Raw genomic sequence first — 20,211 nt, forward strand, 5'->3', positions numbered from 1 at the left:
AGATTTTCATTTACAGCTCAGCAAAACGCAGATTTGACTAGTTTTGACTTTTTGGAGTGATTTTTCATCCTCATTGATGTAATTTATGTAATTTCATGTTGACATGACTCTTATTTACCTATTCTAGAAGATTCATTCATAAAATAGCAAACATTTAATGAATGAATTGGTTTCCTAGCTTATAGAGGCAAGTTGTTTTGACTGCCTAGATTATAGTGCTTTGTTTAGAATTGGTTGAAACAGCTCCTAGGATGATGAGCTCGACCCCTAGAGGCAAGGGAATAGGTTGGCTTACCTATATTATGTATTTTCTCAATCATTTTCAGAGGTTGGAGAGGTTGGACTCTTGAGGGATAAGCTTCTATTGTATTACACTTTGTATCTCTGCGATTTTGGCAAAGGAAAGACCAGGGTTTTGCAGCACTATTTGGGATTCCTGTGGTTATTTGTGTTGATGGTGTGCTTCTCTCATGTACTTGTAAGATTTGTTATGTGTATCATTTTCCCACTTTTCTTTTCTGCACATTAAGTAAATGAAGTGTTAAAGTAGAATTCATAATTTATATGCTCTGCCTTTAAGTTTGCTTAATATCTATTTTTTCCTCTGTCTAAAGAGAACTCTCGATGGTTTCTTGCTCTCTTTAGCTCCTCTCCGTTCAATCCTATCCATTCACTTAAATCAAAGGCATCAAGACAATCTCCTACCTTGCCCCAAAAAGACCTCTGCAAAAGTTGTGTCCCATCCCCGCACCCAAAATTGCTCTCCCCCTGTTTTCCACCAAAACCCTAAAAATCTGAAATCAAACCTTCTCAATCAGTTTACTAGCCTAAAATCAGTGTTCTTTATTGGTCATCTCCGCCCTTTGAAGACCTTTTGCCGAGATAGACCCGGAGAGAGCCCTCTCCTGCCCCGTAGGGCTAGCTACGAGGCTAAGTGGTTTGATGTTGCCTTGAATTTTGTCCTTTGCAGCCTGAGGCCAAATTCAAGTGCTAACAGTCGCAACACTTCTCCAAAATCCTTCTGAGAACCAAAAAATGTCCTTGAAGGAGAAGTTGAGGACCGTTTGGATGTAGAAGGGTGAGGGAGTCACTCCTTATCTCACCAAAATTCAAAATGTCTGAGATGAGCTTGCAGTGGTTGGAGAGACACCTCACGAGAGTGAGATAGTGTGTACAACTCTCAACGGTTTCACCAAGGAATGGGAAACATTCGTTTAGGGTATTATTGGACGATATCAACTACCTGGATGGGATCGGTTGTGAAGCGATTTCATTCAGGAAGAGATGAGTCTTTCTCTTGTTGAGAGTAACATTAGCGACAGCAGTAGAAAAGGACTTAAGAGTGTGAAAGATGAGGATAATGTAGCCCATGCATCTAAAGGGAAGGCGAAGAAAGGCCATAGTCAAGGACAAAGCTCAAAGGGAGAAGAAAAGAAGAAGAAAACATTTCAAAGATTAAGTGATTTAGATGTGCCGAGTTTGGTCACTACAGTACCCAGTGTCCCAAGAAGATAAAGGACAATAAGCAGAAGCAAGAGCAGGCAAATTGATAATTTTTTCAACAAGTTGAAGGACGAATTCACTTTGTATGCAGCAACACCTCCAGGAGAGAGGTGGGGAGATCTTGAGCTCTAGTTCCCAGAGTTGCAGATATTTGGGCAAGATCCATATTGGATAGTATCAAACAAATGTTTCCTCATGGATCATTACCTTAGCTATAGAGGGCCCACAAATTTTCGATAATAGATGCATCATGATGTTCAGCATGGCGTAGTTAGATTCTAAGGTTCAATTGCAGAGCTAGTAACAATAAATTACTAAGGGGTGCAATAATAGTTAGGGCGCAAACAGTTACTCAATCGAAAGTGCAGAGGCTAGTTGCAGTCAGAGACTCAGGAGACAGTGGCAGAGCCAGAATAGGGACACAGTATATTTAGAGATTGGTTCTCAGTTGCAGTAGTTGCAATAACAGCAACAACATGAGATCATTTGTAATGCAGTGTAGAGTTTGCAGCAGTGCAGGATAGCACAGTGCATGAAACAACAACAGTGCAAATGCAAGGTGGTTCAACTACAAGGTTGGCACATGAATCGGAGTATGCGCAGTGGCTTGGTAGACAGTGGAAGGATGTCAGATATGTCAAACATCAGTAGCGTGAGAGAATATGTTATGGGAGAGAACACCTTCCTCGGTAATAGTGAGTGCTAGTTTTTGCAACATCCGATTGGCGTTCTAGTCTTAACTTGTGTCAAAGAGGCTAAGAACACAAGATATTCAAAACCCAAAAAGGTTTAGTGAGATAAGCTTGTGAAATGCATTAATTAAATAATTAACCATCATTTAAATTTTTCCTAAGTATAACTTAGGAAAATTGGTTAATTAATAGTAATTAATTAAGGAAATGTGAGAATGCTCTAGAAACTCACATTGATTGAGTTTGAGATAATCTTAGTTGTTGATGGAGATCTAATCATGGTTGTTGGTTCACCAACAAGAGATTATAAGAGCGAGACGGTGGGGACGGGGATGGAGAAGACACATCGAGTGAGGGTGAGATTTAGGCAAATAGAATTTCCCAGAGAGTAGAGATTCAGTGCTTGGAAGAATTTGAGCCAGAGATTGAACAGCAGCAGAGTGATTCTGAAGGATTTACTAATGTAGGAAGAGGCAGCAGAAAGAGGTTGAGTTATTCCACATGAGGCTACACAGGGGTTGCATAGAACCTCAAGGAGGTAGTTCGATTTAGCAAAAGGAGAGATTGATTCAGTAGCTAATGCATGGAAAATTCTTCTAGAGGGCCAGTGAATCCTTCTCAATGGCAAAGACAGTCAGCTGTGGTAGAGAGCAGTTATTCCAGGCAGTGTGAGTTTCAGCCTGCGTAGAGGTTGATGCAGAGGCAGATTTGGAACAAATTTTGGGGCCACATCAGGCCAGGATTGCTAGTGGAGACACAGAAAATTCTCTTAGATATTTTACCAGTGATTTCTTAGAAGAGGATTGCGAGTTTGGCATCCATATATTGTACTCAAATTTTGCTACTGAATAATAATAATAAAACCCTCATCCGGGGATTTTTGTCCAAAAATAATTGTGCCAATTTTCATGTGTGTGCGCTCTATTCTTCTCAGTTCCAGTTTTATTTCCACAGTGCATTTTCTTTTTGGTGAAAATTGTAGTTGTGATTTTATTCATTGTTTGTCATAATAGCAAATAAACTATACATAATAATATTCAGTTAGAAGAATAATTTTCAGTTGCTACAATAGTGAAAAAATTCACATTTAAGACACCTTAGGGTAACCCTAGCCTTTAGATTAACCCGTTGATCCCTTGAAGCCAAATATTAAATTTACTCCAATATCCATCACAAATCATAATTTGTCATACCTTTATGCAATGGAATTTTGTTATAGGACCCTTAGGGGCCACTTAACTTAAGATCTTGGGTTACTTGATCCCTATGCCCTATTAGGAAAGGTGTAGGAAAGTCTACCTTGTGTTGGGAAATGACTTTCACTAAAGAGAGGGGAGTAAGTCACTGAGGTGACAATGACAACATTCTCATGTGTTACGCCTTGTCTAAATCACCTAGTGAAGCTTTGCACTAAACTATTAGATTTTGTTGTAACAAGACCTTAGTTGGTGATAAAAGATTAGACATTGACTCCATAGTACCATCATATGTAGAGATAAGGTGTTCTCATCCATGTGCCTGACAATGACTTTTATTTAACGATTTTTCACCATTTACACTATAGTCCACCATCCGTCGCATATGCACCTTCAAAATATTTATAATCTAAAATTTGAAGTTGTTTATTTGAGATTCATTATTTTTATCTATTTTTTTTTTTTTTTTTATCTCGATGTACATTTTTTATTAAGTATTTATGAATGAATTTATGTATGTTAAAGAAAAATAATTTAATGAATTTTGCATGAGAAAACTTTCTCTTAAATATTGACTACTATAAAGTTTTTGCAAGTTGAATCCATTTGAGTTTTCCTAAAAGCATGCCAAGTCCAAGTCACTGGTGACTTTGCTAATAACTAGTAAATGTAGTCAATATCATCAAACCTTATGAAATTATAAACATCCACTCAACTAGAAGTAATATTGTCACAATTAAGCCTCGTTACGTTGTTTTGGATAAAACAAACATGTTTTTAACTCGGAAGAACAAAAACCATATGATAGTTCCTGTATACCAAACACATTCACCCAAGAACAAAACAATCTACAATGTTGTCTACCATTGAAAAGTTGACTGGACACAGAAAATAAACCAAGGGGCCATAATGTCAGAGTCTATGACGTAAGTGCAATGCTTATACATGATTTATTACAACCCTGATGCATGCTTTAAGGTGATATTGATTTAGATTGTACAGAAATTAGAATTTAAAACGGTTAAAGAGTAATGCAAAACTTAATGTAATATTGGTGTTCTCGAACATTATCCTCTATTGTTTTCCTCGTGAGCGCAAATTATAAAACGCTTCACAGCAAACTTTGAAATGGCACCCGCCAATAGCCTAAAAATTGTAGGGTAAAATGAAACCCAAGAATTACACCTATCAAAATGTCAAGGACAAACTGAACTTCTAAATCTCATGAAAGGTTTTGTCAGCCAAAGATTTCTAAACTAAAATTTGTTGAATAAATACACTCCACTCAGAATGTCGAGGACAAGCTGAATTTCCCATTCTCATGAGAGACTCTCTTATCCAAAGTTATCCCTATTACAAGATTTCAATTTATACTAGATTTTATGATCAGTGGAAGAATACATTTTTCTCATGCCATGCATTTCATGGCGTATTACTTTTCACTGCTAGTTATTGTACTGAGATGCACTCTCCAACCTAGTGTGGTAGAGATGTTGTAATGTGTTGTCATTTTTTATCTGTTTAACATTTTGACTCGGTCAAATTACATAAAAATTAACATTAAACAAAATAAATTAATAATTAAAGTAAAATAGTTAATTTTTAGTTGCCAATTTTTAGATTTAAATTTGGAATATAATAGTTTTATTTTAAAATATAATATACTATTTTTATTTTTTAATAAAATTACTCATTTTTTATATTTAGAAAAAAAAATTATTGATTGTTACTCTCACCACCAAAGAGAATTTTATTTCTTTTTAAAGCAAGATTTTTCTAGAATAACTACGACCTTCTACTTTTCAGACTTCAATGATCCAACCCTAACCCTATTTAGGGTCTACAATTTCACATTTGCTCACAAAATATATAATGAGTATCTTATATTTGGTCTTTCATATCTCCACATTCATTGGTTGAGGTAGAGTGAGGTGAAGAGACAAGAAGGGAAGGTAGGTTTTCTTTGCATCAGAGCCACAATGGTTTGTTTAATTGTTAATGTATCAATTAACCATAGTGGCTCAAAAAAGAAGAGCATCTTCGCTTCGTTTGGATGGATTGTGAGTTTGTGAAGAGGGGAATATTGAAGAAAGTATAACTAGGTTCAGTATTTACAAATGTAACTTTGATCTTTGCACTTATCAAGAAAAACAAATATTATTTTTTTAAATTAAATGAATGAGTTTCTTACTCATTTCATAGGTCTAGAAAAGTCAAAGAGTCAAAGTCATATGTAAGGAGCTCTTCTTGAGCCTTCATGTAATATATATGGGACAACTGGATGTCTAAGAATAGCCCTCCAAGACCAGAACAATCCTCTTGAAGACAAGAAAGCAAAAACATTGAAAAACACAGTCACGCCGGCCAACGAAAATGAATTTAAATTCATGTCCATTCACCTGGTAATGTTGGCTTATTATGGAGGCACAACACCTATAAATAGGCAGCTAGGGTCATCACAGAACTAGAGTGTTGCAAAAGTGCGGATTACAGAGGTGCGGGATCTCTCTGAAATTTTAGTGACACAAAACTCGGGCAAGCACAGTTCAGGATCTTGGAGGTCTCTAAAGTTTCGTATGGAGTGCAGGGGTACACCATTTCGGATGAGCACACGGCACTTTATTTAGCATGGGTACAGATCAACATCCTTATGTGTTTCGGATGGGTACTCCTGAAGTAGAAAACACAGTCATGATATATTTGAAGATACCTCAGTGATGTACTCTCGGCATACCTCTGTCTCAGTATACATGTCTCGGATCACTGTCTCGAATTAATTATGATTCAATATTGATATACCCTCAACATAACTAGACAGAATGGCAACCATGGAATCAAGTTCAAGGTCACAATGAAGATCCAAGTGAAGACAAGGTGATGATCTCAGTGAGAGTGCAAGTTATGATCTTGGTGAAGGTATATCTATAGTAACGCAGCCATGATCTCGGAGGATCTAGATGCAGCTCTCCTTCATATATATATATATATATATATATATGGAGAACTCGTTCATGAAGACCCTGGTGAAGGCGCAGAAATGGTGTTGCAACAGTAATGAAGATTTCAGTAGTGCAGTAGTGATGGCCTCGGTGGTGCAGCAATGATGATGATCTCATCAGTGACAAAGAATAGGATTGGGGTCTTGGTCTTGGAGGGGCTAAACAGGTCAATGGTCATGGTCCTGGTTTTCATCAATTGGAATCTCTATAAGAGGAATTACGTGTGGATTTTCCTCTCCAAGAGGGAGAGGTTTTGGCCCTGGAAGAATGTCAAATCCTTGTGTTCTTGTCTCTTTGTTTTGGTAGCAGTTTGATGAAGCAAACACACGCACTAATAATAAGAAGAAGATCAAGCTAAGATAAATTGCAAACGCACTTCACAAATTGTTATCAAGACTAGAAGAATCACATTAATCCAACTTGCCCTAGATTCTTCAACATGGTATCAAAGCTAAGGTGTTAAAGTCAAATGAATGGTAGCAAAAGAGACATACAAGGATCTGTCTTCAAGGATATCAAAGCACGTTGAAAGGATTAAAGGAGAAAGTATACAACACGTGGGTCAACCACAGTCATGGAGTGTCAACTTCAGTAATTACAGGCATGCACTCAACCCATGCTCAATTTGATGAAGTATGTCAGTGAGCCTCACTTCTTGATCACTGAACTTTGTCCATACCATAAAAGATAGTCTCAGGTATATATATATATATATATTGCAGAAATAATCCAAGGAGTACTTCTTACAGTCCATGGTTACTTCACTGTCTCAGTATAGTTATTACATTGAGACAGCTTCAGCGATGAGACATTCTATCTATACAGTGCCACCCACAGTTTAGTTATGTTATTGATCGACAAGTTTGGACTCTCAGTACATTGCCTCTCTACACAATGCACATAGGCATCATTGTGCAGTGCCATACCAATATACTTGTCACAGTCTCGAATTTTGTCTATGATTGTGATCTAAATAGCATGGTGCTCGGATCATAACATAGTATCACTAACATGTCAACAATATGTTGAAGTCAAAAGTACCTCAAAAACGAATTGGGAAGGTCATGAAGCAGTCTCGGTGATGTCAAAACCACTAATGTCATGGTGCTAGAAGGCCTCCAAGGAAGTCATGTTGAAAGGATACTAATGATGGGCAACTCAAGCAAAAGAAGCATCAAGGTGAAGATCTCTTCACACACCAAGTATCTTTCAATTTTATAATCAGATTTGATTAAATGATTTCATGATTGCAAGGGGATTTATAAATCGATTAGATAATCAAAAGTCCTTGCATAGAATAAGGAGGATTGTCATAATCCTCATAGAAAAGAGAAATCATTGATCTCTATGAAAAGGTCTATGAAGGTCAAGCATTTTTTAATCCATCAATAGATTCATAGGATTCATATGATATTGCTCAAAAGTCCTCTCATACCTAATAGCAGAAGATGAGACATAAAGGGAGATATATGGAATGCTAGATATACTCTCGGAAATTAAAGTAAAGAAGGTCACTTAGCCTACTCAATAGTAAAGGTATCAAAGAATGAAGGAACAACTTCATGAGGTTCTAGAAAAGATGATGAGAAGGTAGTCATCATTGATGAGCAAAGTAACAAATATCAATAATCAAAGAAGGTTACCTCACCTGGTAATTTTTTGTCTCTATGCTAGATAGAGAAAGACAAGTCGTAGTCTATAGGATAAAGGAATTCAACCCTATGAAGAAAGGAAAAGAAAGGATTGGTCCTCAAGCAAAGGCAAAAGTAAGTACAGTGAAGATTCAATGGTATAGAAAGATTTTGGAAGCTCATATCACGGAAAGATGGAGGAAGCTAAAGAAAAGGGCCAAGGAAAGAGGGAGTATCAAATCTCCCTATGAGTAAGATAGTATCCCTCACAAAAGGGTCATATCATAAGCTCCTAAATTGTGTCTTATAAGATATGACAATGATAATAAGATGCATCATGGCATCATGGAAGCATTAGAAACAAGAGATCATGACATCAACATGGGAATCATGAAGGACAAAATCCATGGCAGACAAACATGTAAGGTATATAGCTCTTGGGAACCTTAGTGGGCATTGAAGAAAAGAAAGGAGTCATCCGAGGCTCATCATACATAAAGTTAAAAAGGAAACATCTATCGGTTGGGGATATACAAGATCCTCAAAAATTCCCTGATGGAATCCTCATCATACGGTTCACTAATCTAGAGAGGAAGCAAGTGTTTCAATAAGAACTCCAACTTATAGAGTCCATGAGATAATGGTGTGATGACATGAAGCAGATCAAGGGATTGAAGATCTCTTCAATCAAGGAAGTTGTTGGAAGAAGCCTAGATGACCTAAAGGTAAAAAGAGGTATGTATGCGTGTATTTAATTTTATAATGTCGTATGGTTGCAGGTAATATATATCATCACTTATCTTAAGAAGCATGATCAAGAGAAAAGGATCTCCTCCTCTGAAAAGATGCAGAAGGGCATAAGTCATACTAGATGAAATCAACATAATATGTCCTCATATGAAGGATGAGGTGGTTGACTGTAATTAAGAAACTCTGATTGAAAGATTCTAGGAATGGAATGTGTGAGGAAGGAAGAGATCGATATGCAACCCTGATGAAAGTGATCAACATCCAAAAGACCAAGAAGATTTGACTAGGAAATGTCCCAGAAGATTATGAAGACTCTGATGAAAGTCTGAAAAAGAAGAAGACCCTCGACAATGGATAACTTTGGGAGATGTGTTAACATGTATGTAGGATGTTGATACCCACATGAAGATGTCAAGATGAAGAGCCATCTCGTAAGGTACTATATGATTTAATGTTATGCTTTCATTTCTTGAATAATATCTGGATGAATTCATGCAGGGCCACTGGAACAAGAGTTATAAGTACAAGTAAACTAGCATTCATGTGGTGGATGAAAATCCTTCAAAAGAAACAATGATGAAGAAGTAGCCATATGACGAAGGTTCTAGATATGTATCAAGAAGGCCAGTTTCCATAAAGAAAGGAATGGCATGACAAACCACGAAGGAAAGTGATGGATGGCCTATGCCCTACAAGAAAGAAGCTCAACTGAATTTTATGCCATCAAGGAAAGAAGTTGATCAAGCAGTTGAAGGACCCATGAAGAAGAAGTTGTTGATGAAAAGGAGAATCCCTTGGTAAGAGGGAGCTCTGACAAGTCCCTGATCAAGAGGAGTTTGAATTAAGATCACCCCTAATTACAAAGGAGTGACAATTGTGTTTTTCCATGGCATGTGTCATGCACTAGACAAGGACTAATAGTCATAAGTCTAGATGAAGGCCATGAATGGAAATGTAGACATATGGTAGACACAACATTCTTGTCTTCACTTAGGAAGAAAGAATGGGAGGATTGGGTAATCATCTGCCATCTGATACTCTTTGAGGATGTGTAGGGCATCCACGACAAGAGTAGGCAAGAGGACCGATATTCTTTGAGGGCTAGGAACCCAAGATAAGAATAGTCTTAGAAGGTCATACTCAGTGAACTCCCGGGTGGGTATGTACCTTGAGAGACAATTATAAAGGTGCCTATAAATCATTGGTCTCACTAGCATTGTATCTCATGGTCTCATGGAGAGATGGAGTCGTTAGTCAAGGCCTTGCACTATGACAATGCTGATTGATATGATGCTATACAGATGGGGTTACCAATCTGATTCTTCTTATGAGAAATTCTTAAGATTGAGAATAACCAAGTACCATTATAAATACCTCCCTAGTTAAGAGGGAGTATTGAAGAAAGTATAACTAGGTTTGGTATTTAAAAATGTAACTTTGATCTTTGTACTTGTCAAGAAAAAGAAATATTATTTTTGTAAATTAAATGAGTGAGTTTCTTGCTCATTTCATAGGTCTAGAAAAGTCAAAGAGCCAAAGTCATATGTAAAGGAGCTCTTCTTGAGCCTTCATGTAATATATATGGGAGAACCAAATGTATAAGAATAGCCCTCCAAGACCAACACAATCCTCTTGAAGACAAGCAAGTAAAAACGTTGAAAAACACAGTCACATCGGCGAGCAAAAATGAATTTAAAGTCATGTCGATTCACCTGGTAATGTCGGCTTATTATGGAGGCACAACACCTATAAATAGGCGGCTAGGGTCATCACAGAACTGCGGTTTTACAGAAGTGCAGATTACAGAAGTGCGGATTACAGAGGTGTAGGATTGCTCTGAACTTTCAGTAACACAAAAATCGGGCAAGCACAATTCATGATCTCAGAGGTCTCTAAAGTTTCGTATGGAGTGCAAGGGTACACCATTTCGGATGAGCACACAGTGCTGTATTTCGGATGGGTACAAATCAACAACTTTGTGTGTTTCGAATGGGTACTCCAAAAGGAGAAAACACAGCCATGATATATTTGAAGATCCCTCAATGATGTACTCTCGGCATACTTCTGTCTTAGTATACATGTCTCGAATCACCGTCTCGAATTAATTATGATTCAACAGTGATATACTCTTGACATAACTAGACACAATGGAAACCATGGAATCAAGGTCAAGGTCCCAATGAAGATCCAAGTGAAGACAAGGTGATGATCTCAGTGAGAGTGCAGGTTATGATCTTGGTGAAGGTATATCTATAATAACACAACCATGATCTCGGAGGATCTAGATGCAGATCTCCTTCATAAATATATATATGGAGAACTTGTTCAAGAAGACCCTGGTGAAGGTGCAGAAATGGTGTTGTAACAGTAATGAAGATTTTGGTAGTGCAGTAGTGATGGCCTCAGTGGTGCAACAATGATGACGATCTTAGCAGTGACAAAGAGGAGGATTGGTGTCTTGGTCTTGGAGTGGCTAAGCAGGTCAAAGGTCATGGTCTTGGTGTTCGTCAATTGGAATCTCTATAAGAAGAATTACGTGTAGGTTTTCCTCTCCAAGAGGGAGAGGTTTTGGCCCTGGAAGAATGCCAACTCCTTTTGTTCTTATCTCTTTGTTTTGGTAGCAGTTTGATGAAGCAAACACACACACTAATAAGAAGAAGAAGGTCAAGCTAAGATAAATTGCAAAAGCACTTCACAAATTGTTATCAAGTCTAGAAAAATCACATTAATCCCACTTGCCCTAGATTCTTCAACAGGGAAAACTTGGGTTAATTGAAAATTACTCTTTGTCTATGTGGGTATTTTCAAAATGATGTGAAAATGAGCTTATCTTGCTAAAACCCTGATCAAGATGAGCACTTTATATACCACTTCAAAAGATGGTTAGTATTCTATTTTGATTCGGTCTTACCATACATTTTCAAACACTACATGTTGATCCATAGTCTAAAGAGGAAACGAATGTGTTATTGTCCTTTGGGCCATGGTGGTTAATGATAACTTAGGTAAATGATTACTTAGCATGTTCATAATCATCGTGGCCAATACAACAATAACACCTTGTGTTTGGTTACCGGAGTTGGGAAAAAAATTCTTGTCAAGTAAAAGCAGTGATTGCAACACCCTTTGTCCATCCATGTATTTTATCTACGTGAAAATACGTTGGATCAATGTAGTGTCTAAATACACTAACGTAGATCCATATTGTACCATATTTATTGAATAGTGAAAGGCTCGAGTTAGCAAAAATATTTTGATTTGTTTATTTTATATATTCATGGAGCTTTATTTTATTTTGAGTTGTTTTGATTGATCCTACTGGCATCTTCAAGCTAACATGAAATCAGAATGGTGTTTAGAGAACATAGCATAGATCCTAGACTTTTTTAGTTCACTAGTATCAAAATTATTTTGAAGTTCAAACCTATTTTTTTCCTTCATTCTTTGCAATGTGCTTTCCATTTAAGCTAAAATACCTTTACTAACATTGGAATTAGTAAACACTAGTTGGATTAAAGTTGTGGGAACCCTCAATGGTATTTCTGGATCTCTTTTATCACATGTTTACGTTAATTAAGTAGTTAATTTATTATTATTATTATTATTATTTTGCATTCTACTATATATATACTCCTCTTAACTATGGTAAACACTCATTGGGATAAAAGTTGTGGGAAACCTGATGCTCAATGATATTTCGGGAGCTCTTTTATCGTGTGTTTATGATATATATATATATATATATATATATATACCTCTTCTTGAAAGTAATTTACCTTAATCTTGATCCAAAGATAAGTTTAAAATGAGATTATGTTTTATTGGAATGGATTATTATCCAATCTTGTTTATGTTCATGTTTGATCTTACTCACAGATTATATATTCAAAGTTAACATTGATAGATCCAAGGTTGTTAAACTTGATATATAAAATTATATATTTTTATAACAATAATGTTTAGTATGTCATTTAATGTGTTAATAAACAGCAATAGCATCAGATTCAAAGTTAACATTGATAGATCCAAGGTTGTTAAAATTGATATATAAAATTATATATTTTTTTAACAATAATGTTTAGTATGTCATTTAAAGTGTTAATGAACAGAAATAGCATCAGATTATATTGACATTTCATTTTCACCCTAAATCTAAGTTAACATTGATAGATCCAAGGTTGTTAAAATTGATATATAAAATTATATATTTTTATAACAATACTGTTTAGTGTGTCATTTAAAGTGTTAATAAACAGAAATAGCATCAGATTATATTGACATTTCATTTTCACCCTAAACCTACGGTGCATTGTGATAGATAAAACAGTAAAGTTAATGATGAAAAGCTAATATTGATCAAATTTAAAGCTAATACACTTTATTTAATATGTTATTTAGTATGATAATATTGAACATTTAATTTGTTAGATAAAACAGTAAATTTAATGATTAAAAGCTAATATTGATCAAATTTAAAGCTAATATACTTTATTTAATATGTTATTTAGTATAATAATATTTAACATTTAACTTGTTATTTAAAGTGCTAACGGATACAAATTTACATTGATATATTTAAAGTTAATGTATTTTTACAATACCAATATTTAATATTTAGCATTTTATATAAAGTGTTAATGAATAGATATAACATCATTTTAAATTAATATTTTAGTATTACTTTGAATTTACTAGATTTTATGAGATAAAATATTAAAATTAATATTATTAGATTTGACATTGTAGATGTAAAATTAATATTGATAAATTTAAAATTAATGATTAATATATATTTTATAATAATATATGTAATGTTTAATTTGTTCTTTAAATAAATTAACAAAATAGACCTAACATTAAATTAGATTGACATTTTATTTTAACTTTTAACTCTATTCAGTTTTGAGAAAAATCAAATAATTTAAATATAACTATTTTGAATTTTCATAATCATATAATTATAAATTGCTTTCTAGTATTGAAAATGATAGTTTATATTTATTTATTTTATTGCACCAAGAGGCAGTATGATAAAGATGATGTAATATAATGTCATGTTTAACATTTTGACTTCGTCAAAAATAATAATAATAATAATAATTAAACGAGTCTAAATCCATCTTAACTCCGCATCTACCATGCACCCAGAGGGATCAAATGTCTTGAGATATAAATCTCTTTTAAAGTGAACAGAGATTTGATCCCTCTTGACGCTTGATAGATCCGGAGTTAGGATAGATCTAGGCTGGTTTACATACAATTGAGCACTACGAATTCAAATAAAGTGTATGCAAATTCAATGTTGTGAAAGCTTCCAATCAAGTGTTTTTATCGTGTACCAATAACATATGTGAACGACAAAACAGTATTACAGTAAAAAAATGTCTCCTAACACCCAAGGCAAAAATTGCAAAATTTGACAGTACAAAAATTGCATCAACTGCATCTTCAATAGGATTTTGAAAATGAAATCATAGTCACCATACTGATGAGTATGACTCACGCATACTTGTATGTATGGCCTTGTGATAAGTACTAGCTCAATACTCAGCCAAGTAGCATTGATTGAGTATTGGCCAGTCAATACTCACCATACATGCAGGTATTGGGGAGTATTGGCTGAGATGCCAAGAATCCCCAGTCCATACTCACCATACTCATGAGCAATATCTCCTGCAGTTGAACTTTTTTGTTTTTTGTTTACTGCAGCATGCCAAGTCACTTGCCTCAGCGATGAGTCAAAAATGAATATCGTAATTATGCATGAAAGTAAGCTTTTAACTCAACTATCCAAAAAATTGAGGAAAAATAGAAAACAACTTTCTTTCAAAGCCACAATCTCTTCCATAAAAATTCCACAAACAATTTGCATACTTATTGGAACCAATGATAGTGTACAGGATAGTTTACAAGTTTCGAAACTGAAACTAAACAAAAGGCTTCCCTATGTTGTTACCTCAAGTTACAAATGTGTCAGAGGCTCAACTACAAGACGTTACAATCTCAATGTATTACAAGCAAAACCAATAAATACTTCACCTTTTATTCACAATACAAAAGCAAAAATATAAACGCTCTATGGAAGGAAAAATATCACTTTAAACATGCATACTTACAAGTTATTTTTGAGGTTTCAGGTTACCATATTTCACTTTGCAATATCAGACTGCTTTAATAACTGGTTTTTTTTCCTCATCAAAAACATGACAATACGAGGAAAAAGAGATTTCTTCTTCCTCTTTGTAGCAAATTGACTATCTTGAGATTCTGTGTTTTCAAGCTTTTCTGCTGGCAAACTCTTTATGCTTTCCATCTGACTTGGTGAACCCAAGCTGACCTTTTGAGTGCCACCCTCTTCTTTAGTGTTAATCTGATCATTTTTATTCAAAGCTGTGAAATCTTTTCCATCATTGACTGGACTCCGCTGTCCAACAGAGTTTTTCACCCCAGCAACTGCATCACCAGTTTTCCTGCGCTGCTCGTGTTCTGCTCTCCATTTTCTAAGCTCATCCTCAACAGCCAATTTTCCTGCCTTGGCTTCACTTGCCTTTTTTAAGGCATCCTGCAATGCATCCTTCCTTGCATTTATTTCTTTGTTTGCATCCTCCAAGTTCTTCATAACCTTCCCTTGATTTTCCTTTGCAGCATCTACTTGGGCCATAGCAGCTGCCACTCGGCTGTTAGCAAGTTCCTCAGCTTCATGTGCCTTTTTGCTTAAGGCATAGTACTCTTCTAAAGTAAGTGTCACTCCGGATGGATTCTTTAACTCAGAAGATCCTCCTGCTGACTCACTTTCATTTAAAGCTTTGATTGCTTTAAGAGCTATTGTTTCTGAAGCCCGAGCAGCTTCTGTCTCCTTTATAGCTGCTTGCAACCTACTCTCAGCAGTGCTCACAGCAGCCTTAGCTTGTTCTGTTTCCTCCCTACATTTGCGCATATTCTCTCTAGCTGCTTCAGCTGCAATCTTGGCTTCCTCTGCCTCAGCAGCAGCATGTTGTAAAGCCTTTGGAAGCTCTGCCATGGTTTCCTTGGCCTGCCTTTCTCCAGCTTGCACTGATTCCAGTTCTTCATTTGCTTTCTTCAATTCAGCTTCCAAAGCTGCAACAGTTACAGATGCCATCCCTTCCCTTTGTCGCATTGTTGCCAATGCTGCCTTCTCTCTTTCCAATGCTTCTCTTAGAGATTCAACAGAAATTGTCAATTGAGATACATCTTCTGTGGCTTTTTTTAGACTTGCCTTCACCTCCTCCAGTTCTGCTTCAACTGGATCCAGAGTTGCAACTGCTTTTCCCTCTGCTATTTTGGCTTGTTCTAAGTCATCCATTGCTTTTGCAAGGCTTTCTTCAGCTTCAACCGAGTCTGCTGCTAATTTTGATTCACCTTCCTCATGAGAAGCAAGTTCCACTTTTAAGCTCTGCAACAAAGACTCTGCAGTTTGAAGCTTTGAGTTCAGGCTTTTGGCAAAAGAAAGGTGTTGTTGCAGCCTCTCAAGTTCCTCCTTTGCAATCTTCATTTCCTTAGCTCTCTCCTCAACCTCTCGCTCTTTGGCCATTGAAGCAGCCAATCGATGTTCCTCTGCCTCTTGGTGTGTAGCATGAGCCATATCCAAAGAGTCCTTTGTTGCAATCAGCTCTAGGGTGAGCTCATCAACCATTTTCTCTGTTTCTTCAGATGCATATAAGGCCTCCTCTGCTTTTTTTATCGCAATGTCTCTGGCCTTCATCAAATGCAAGTATTCTTCTTTCATGTTTTCTAATTCATTCTTCACAGCTTGCAATTCTGCAACAGCTGCTGCATGCCTCCCTTTTGCAACTTCCAGTTGTGTCTTCCAAGCAACACTTACTTCATCTGTCACACCTTTCTCCATCTCCTCAACTCTCAACCTTGCAAGTTCAGAGTCTTGTGTTGCTTGCTGTTCTGCAGTCTCTGCTCTCTCCAAATTCAGTATTAAATCATCTATGAGCTTCTTCTTGCTGTCCAGCTCCTTCAGAACTTCTGCCTTTGCATCTTCTGCTGCACTAAGTTGTTGTTTCAATTCAGGGAGCTCTTTTTGCAGCCTCTGAAGCTCAGCCTCAACAAACTGACGTTTCTATAGAAATAGATTCCATGTTAGTTTTCCAAATTGAAAACCCCAATACTGAGTTCCATTCTCTGTAAGCTGAGTACATACGGACAAATACATCCACCAAATAGATATAAAAATTTGGAAATCTACCCTTCAATAATTAATTAATGAATGCACAAAATACCCTTCCTTGAGAAAACATAAAATGAATTGTCACTCCCTCAAGAAATGGGAAATAAAAAAGGTTTTCCAATTTACAAGACATACAATCACGGATGCAAGAAAGTAGTAAACAGTCTAAAAGCTTCGAATAAATGAATGAGGTGAGCAAAATGCCTTTCCTTGAGAAAATATAAAATGAATTACCACTTCCCTCAAGAAATGGATAAAAAGGCTTTCCAATTTACAGGAACATAATCAAGGATGCAAGAAAGTAGCACACAGTCTAACAAAGCTTGTAAAATTAAGACAGATGAAAATGGGAACAATTTTTAAGACAGTCAAACAGAGATAAAGCTTGATAGATATTTAATAATAGATTCTCGCAGATTTACCTCTAAAGAAAAAGCAAGGGATTAATCTCCACACGTAATATATAGTGATTAACATTTGGGTAAGTACAATCAGCATAAATTTGTACTAAATTCAGACTTGCAAAAGGTAAGTTGTTTTCTCTAAATTCATTGGCAAATCCTTGTGATATGAGACAGAACATTCTGAGAGAAGATGCTGCATACAAACTTATCTGCATAATCATGCTAAATTTTATTGACTGGTGAAATCTCAGAAACAAAGTTACCAAAACTCAGAAGCAAAGTGAGGCAGTTTGATAGAGCTGAGAGAATTTATAATCGTTTAGCATCTAGATAGGTAAAATTAGGACCTTTCAACAGTGTATAAATAAACATTAGCAATTACTCACTACATATAAAAATAAAAATAGAAAATTACGGCCTAACAGATACGAAATTAATCAGGTTAACAGACTCAGAGTCATGGGATCAACATACGTCACGCTATCATAGATACAAAAAAAATGCAACCAGGTAAAGTAGAGGTGGAATAAGTTCCCAGCAGGGTTCATTGTTTAAATTAAATTATTAACATAATAGATTTACAGTTTTAGGTTAAGAAGGGTAAAGGTTTAGAAAAAGGAGAAAAATTAAAATAAAACAAGATGAAATAAGGAATTGACGAATTATTATATAGAACAAAATAGCATTTAATTAGAGGAGAATCAAGAGAGAATAAAAGTAAACGAGAAAGATCAAAAAAAGACGCGGGAGCGAGGGGGTTGAATAGATGGTAATAGGTATTAAACCAGAATTTAAGGGATGTGAAACTAGAATAGGCTAGGCTAGCAATAAACTATTAGATTAGAGTATTATAACAACAGTTATAATTAGAGGTAGTTTTAATTAAAATTAGGTAAGATTAGAGAAGGTGAGGAAGGGAGAGGAAACTAGGAGGATTACTGGGGGTAGGGGGGGGTTGTTTGGTGATGGGTAAGGGGGGCAAGGGGTATGGGGCTTAGAGGTCAGAAAATGGATCATGGGTTTCCAGGAATGGAGTGTTTTTCGATTTCTAAAGCTTCTCTAATGATATGGTTTGAGTGGAAGGGGCCGGAGGACAAGATTCAGGTTTTATCAAAACAAATTAAATGCTTGGTATTGTGGAAGTGCTTAGCAATGGCAGATTTGATGATGCGGTTATGGTAGGTGTCAACCATGTGCTCCTTAAGGTGGGCTTCGAAGGACCTCCCAGTTTGACCTATGTAAGACATTCCACAGGAACAGGGGATCTCATAGACATATGGACCTAGCATAGGGTCATTCTTGTCTTTTTCTGACCTAAAGAGCAGGCTAAGGGTAGTTTGGGGTTTGAACAAGGTTTTAATGTTCCTTTTTGAAAGGATTTTGGAAATATGATCGGTAAATCCTTGAATGTAGGGAAGGGAAATTTTGGCTAAGGGAAGATTGCTGGAAGGATTTTTAGGCTTAGGGTGGAGAGAAAAATGGAAAGCCTTTTTAATCTAAGATGAAGAGTAACCATTGGCTTTAAGGGCTTTGGTGAGATGAGATTTTTCGTTGGAAAAAGATTGAGAGGATGAAATTCGAATGGCACAAGTAACAGGGGTTTTAAGAACAATCGATTTTTTAGAAGGGTGGTGGTGAGAATTGGCATGGAGTTATCTATCGGTATGAGCCTTCTTACAAAAAACTTGGTGGGTAAGAGAGCCATCAAGGAGGTGAGAGACAAGAACGTCAAGAAAGGGAAGGGCTTGGTTAGCTTAAAGTTCCATAGTGAATAGGATGTGGGGGGAGATGTGATTAAGATGGGTGCGGAATCCCTGGAGTTCAAGCATACCATGGGACCAAATGACGAAGCTATCATCGATAAAACCATTTCCAGAATTTAGGCTTTAATTGGAAGCTTTCAAGTGTTAAGGTTTCAAAAGTGTTCCATAAAAATGTTGGCACTCACCTCATTCCTCTCTTCTCTCTTGTCACTCCTCTATCATTCTTTCTCAACCAAATTTTCCTGCAACCCTCCCCTCTTCCTCTCTCGTGGGCACCAGTAATAGCATCATCTTTGCGGTTCTCCCCTCTAGCTCTCATGTGGATACATGTAATAATACCTTTGCGCCCTCGTCTCTGTCTTTCACCCTCTTTTCTGCCTGTAACACTAAGACTCTTGTGCTTAATTCTCCTGGCTTAATCTCCTCGTTAGTGGAAGAGTCAACCATATCTCCTCCTTCAATCGACACCCCTCCCATTTCCTCACCATCCACATTGACCCCCATACCATTATCGATGGCCCCCAGACTCTTACCAATGGGTCCCTCGTTGGAGTGCTCGCTGCCCCCTTCCCCTCCGTTGACTTGTCCCCCACAAGCATCAATTCTTCCACTGTTGAAACATTGACCAATTCCCTTTCCTCAGTCAACTCTCCTCCAACCTACAATGTAGACATCCAACCTCTTATTGGTTGGTCCCTTCCCCTCAATCCGTGTGTTTCCCCCTCCCCCTCTGGTGACTTTCCTTCCCTCAATGTGAATGTTCATTCGCCAAACTCTATCGCTAACCCTTCCCCTGATCATTCTTCTCCATCCAGTAATGAAGCCCTTTTAACCCCCATCCTCAATTCTCCCTCTTCTAATTCTATTACTTCTCATCTTGAAACCTCAGCCCTTTCTATTTCGTATTCAATGTTCAATTCTAATTTTAATTCCAAATCTAACTCTTTTTCCCATTCCTTATCCCAACCCTCTAGCCCTTAAATTCATCCGTCCATCTCATTCCAATCCTAATCACATATCTTTCTCCTCTCCCAACCCCCATTCATCCATTCCCCCACCTCCTCCTCTTCCCCTCA

The 20,211-nt window shown here is 36.6% G+C and overlaps 1 protein-coding gene across 3 annotated transcripts in view; it reads right to left on the reverse strand.

Annotated features, from left to right (window-relative positions):
- Positions 1-14,887: 14,887 nt before the first annotated feature.
- The window catches only part of WEB1 (WEAK CHLOROPLAST MOVEMENT UNDER BLUE LIGHT-like protein (DUF827)), a 187,715-nt gene continuing 182,391 nt past the window's right edge, over positions 14,888-20,211 (reverse strand). For all 3 annotated transcript variants that reach the window (XM_089386048.1, XM_089386050.1, XM_089386049.1), the window contains one exon: positions 14,888-16,860. In XM_089386048.1, the coding sequence (XP_089242174.1) occupies positions 14,920-16,860 (1,941 nt within the window). In that variant the 3' untranslated portion in view covers positions 14,888-14,919. The remainder of the gene's footprint in view (positions 16,861-20,211) is intronic.

The sequence above is a fragment of the Pinus tabuliformis genome, chromosome Q (genome assembly GCF_031772625.1).
Source record: "Pinus tabuliformis cultivar Carrire ecotype Pingquan chromosome Q, CPIR1, whole genome shotgun sequence".
In the NCBI taxonomy this organism is placed as follows: Eukaryota; Viridiplantae; Streptophyta; class Pinopsida; order Pinales; family Pinaceae; genus Pinus; species Pinus tabuliformis.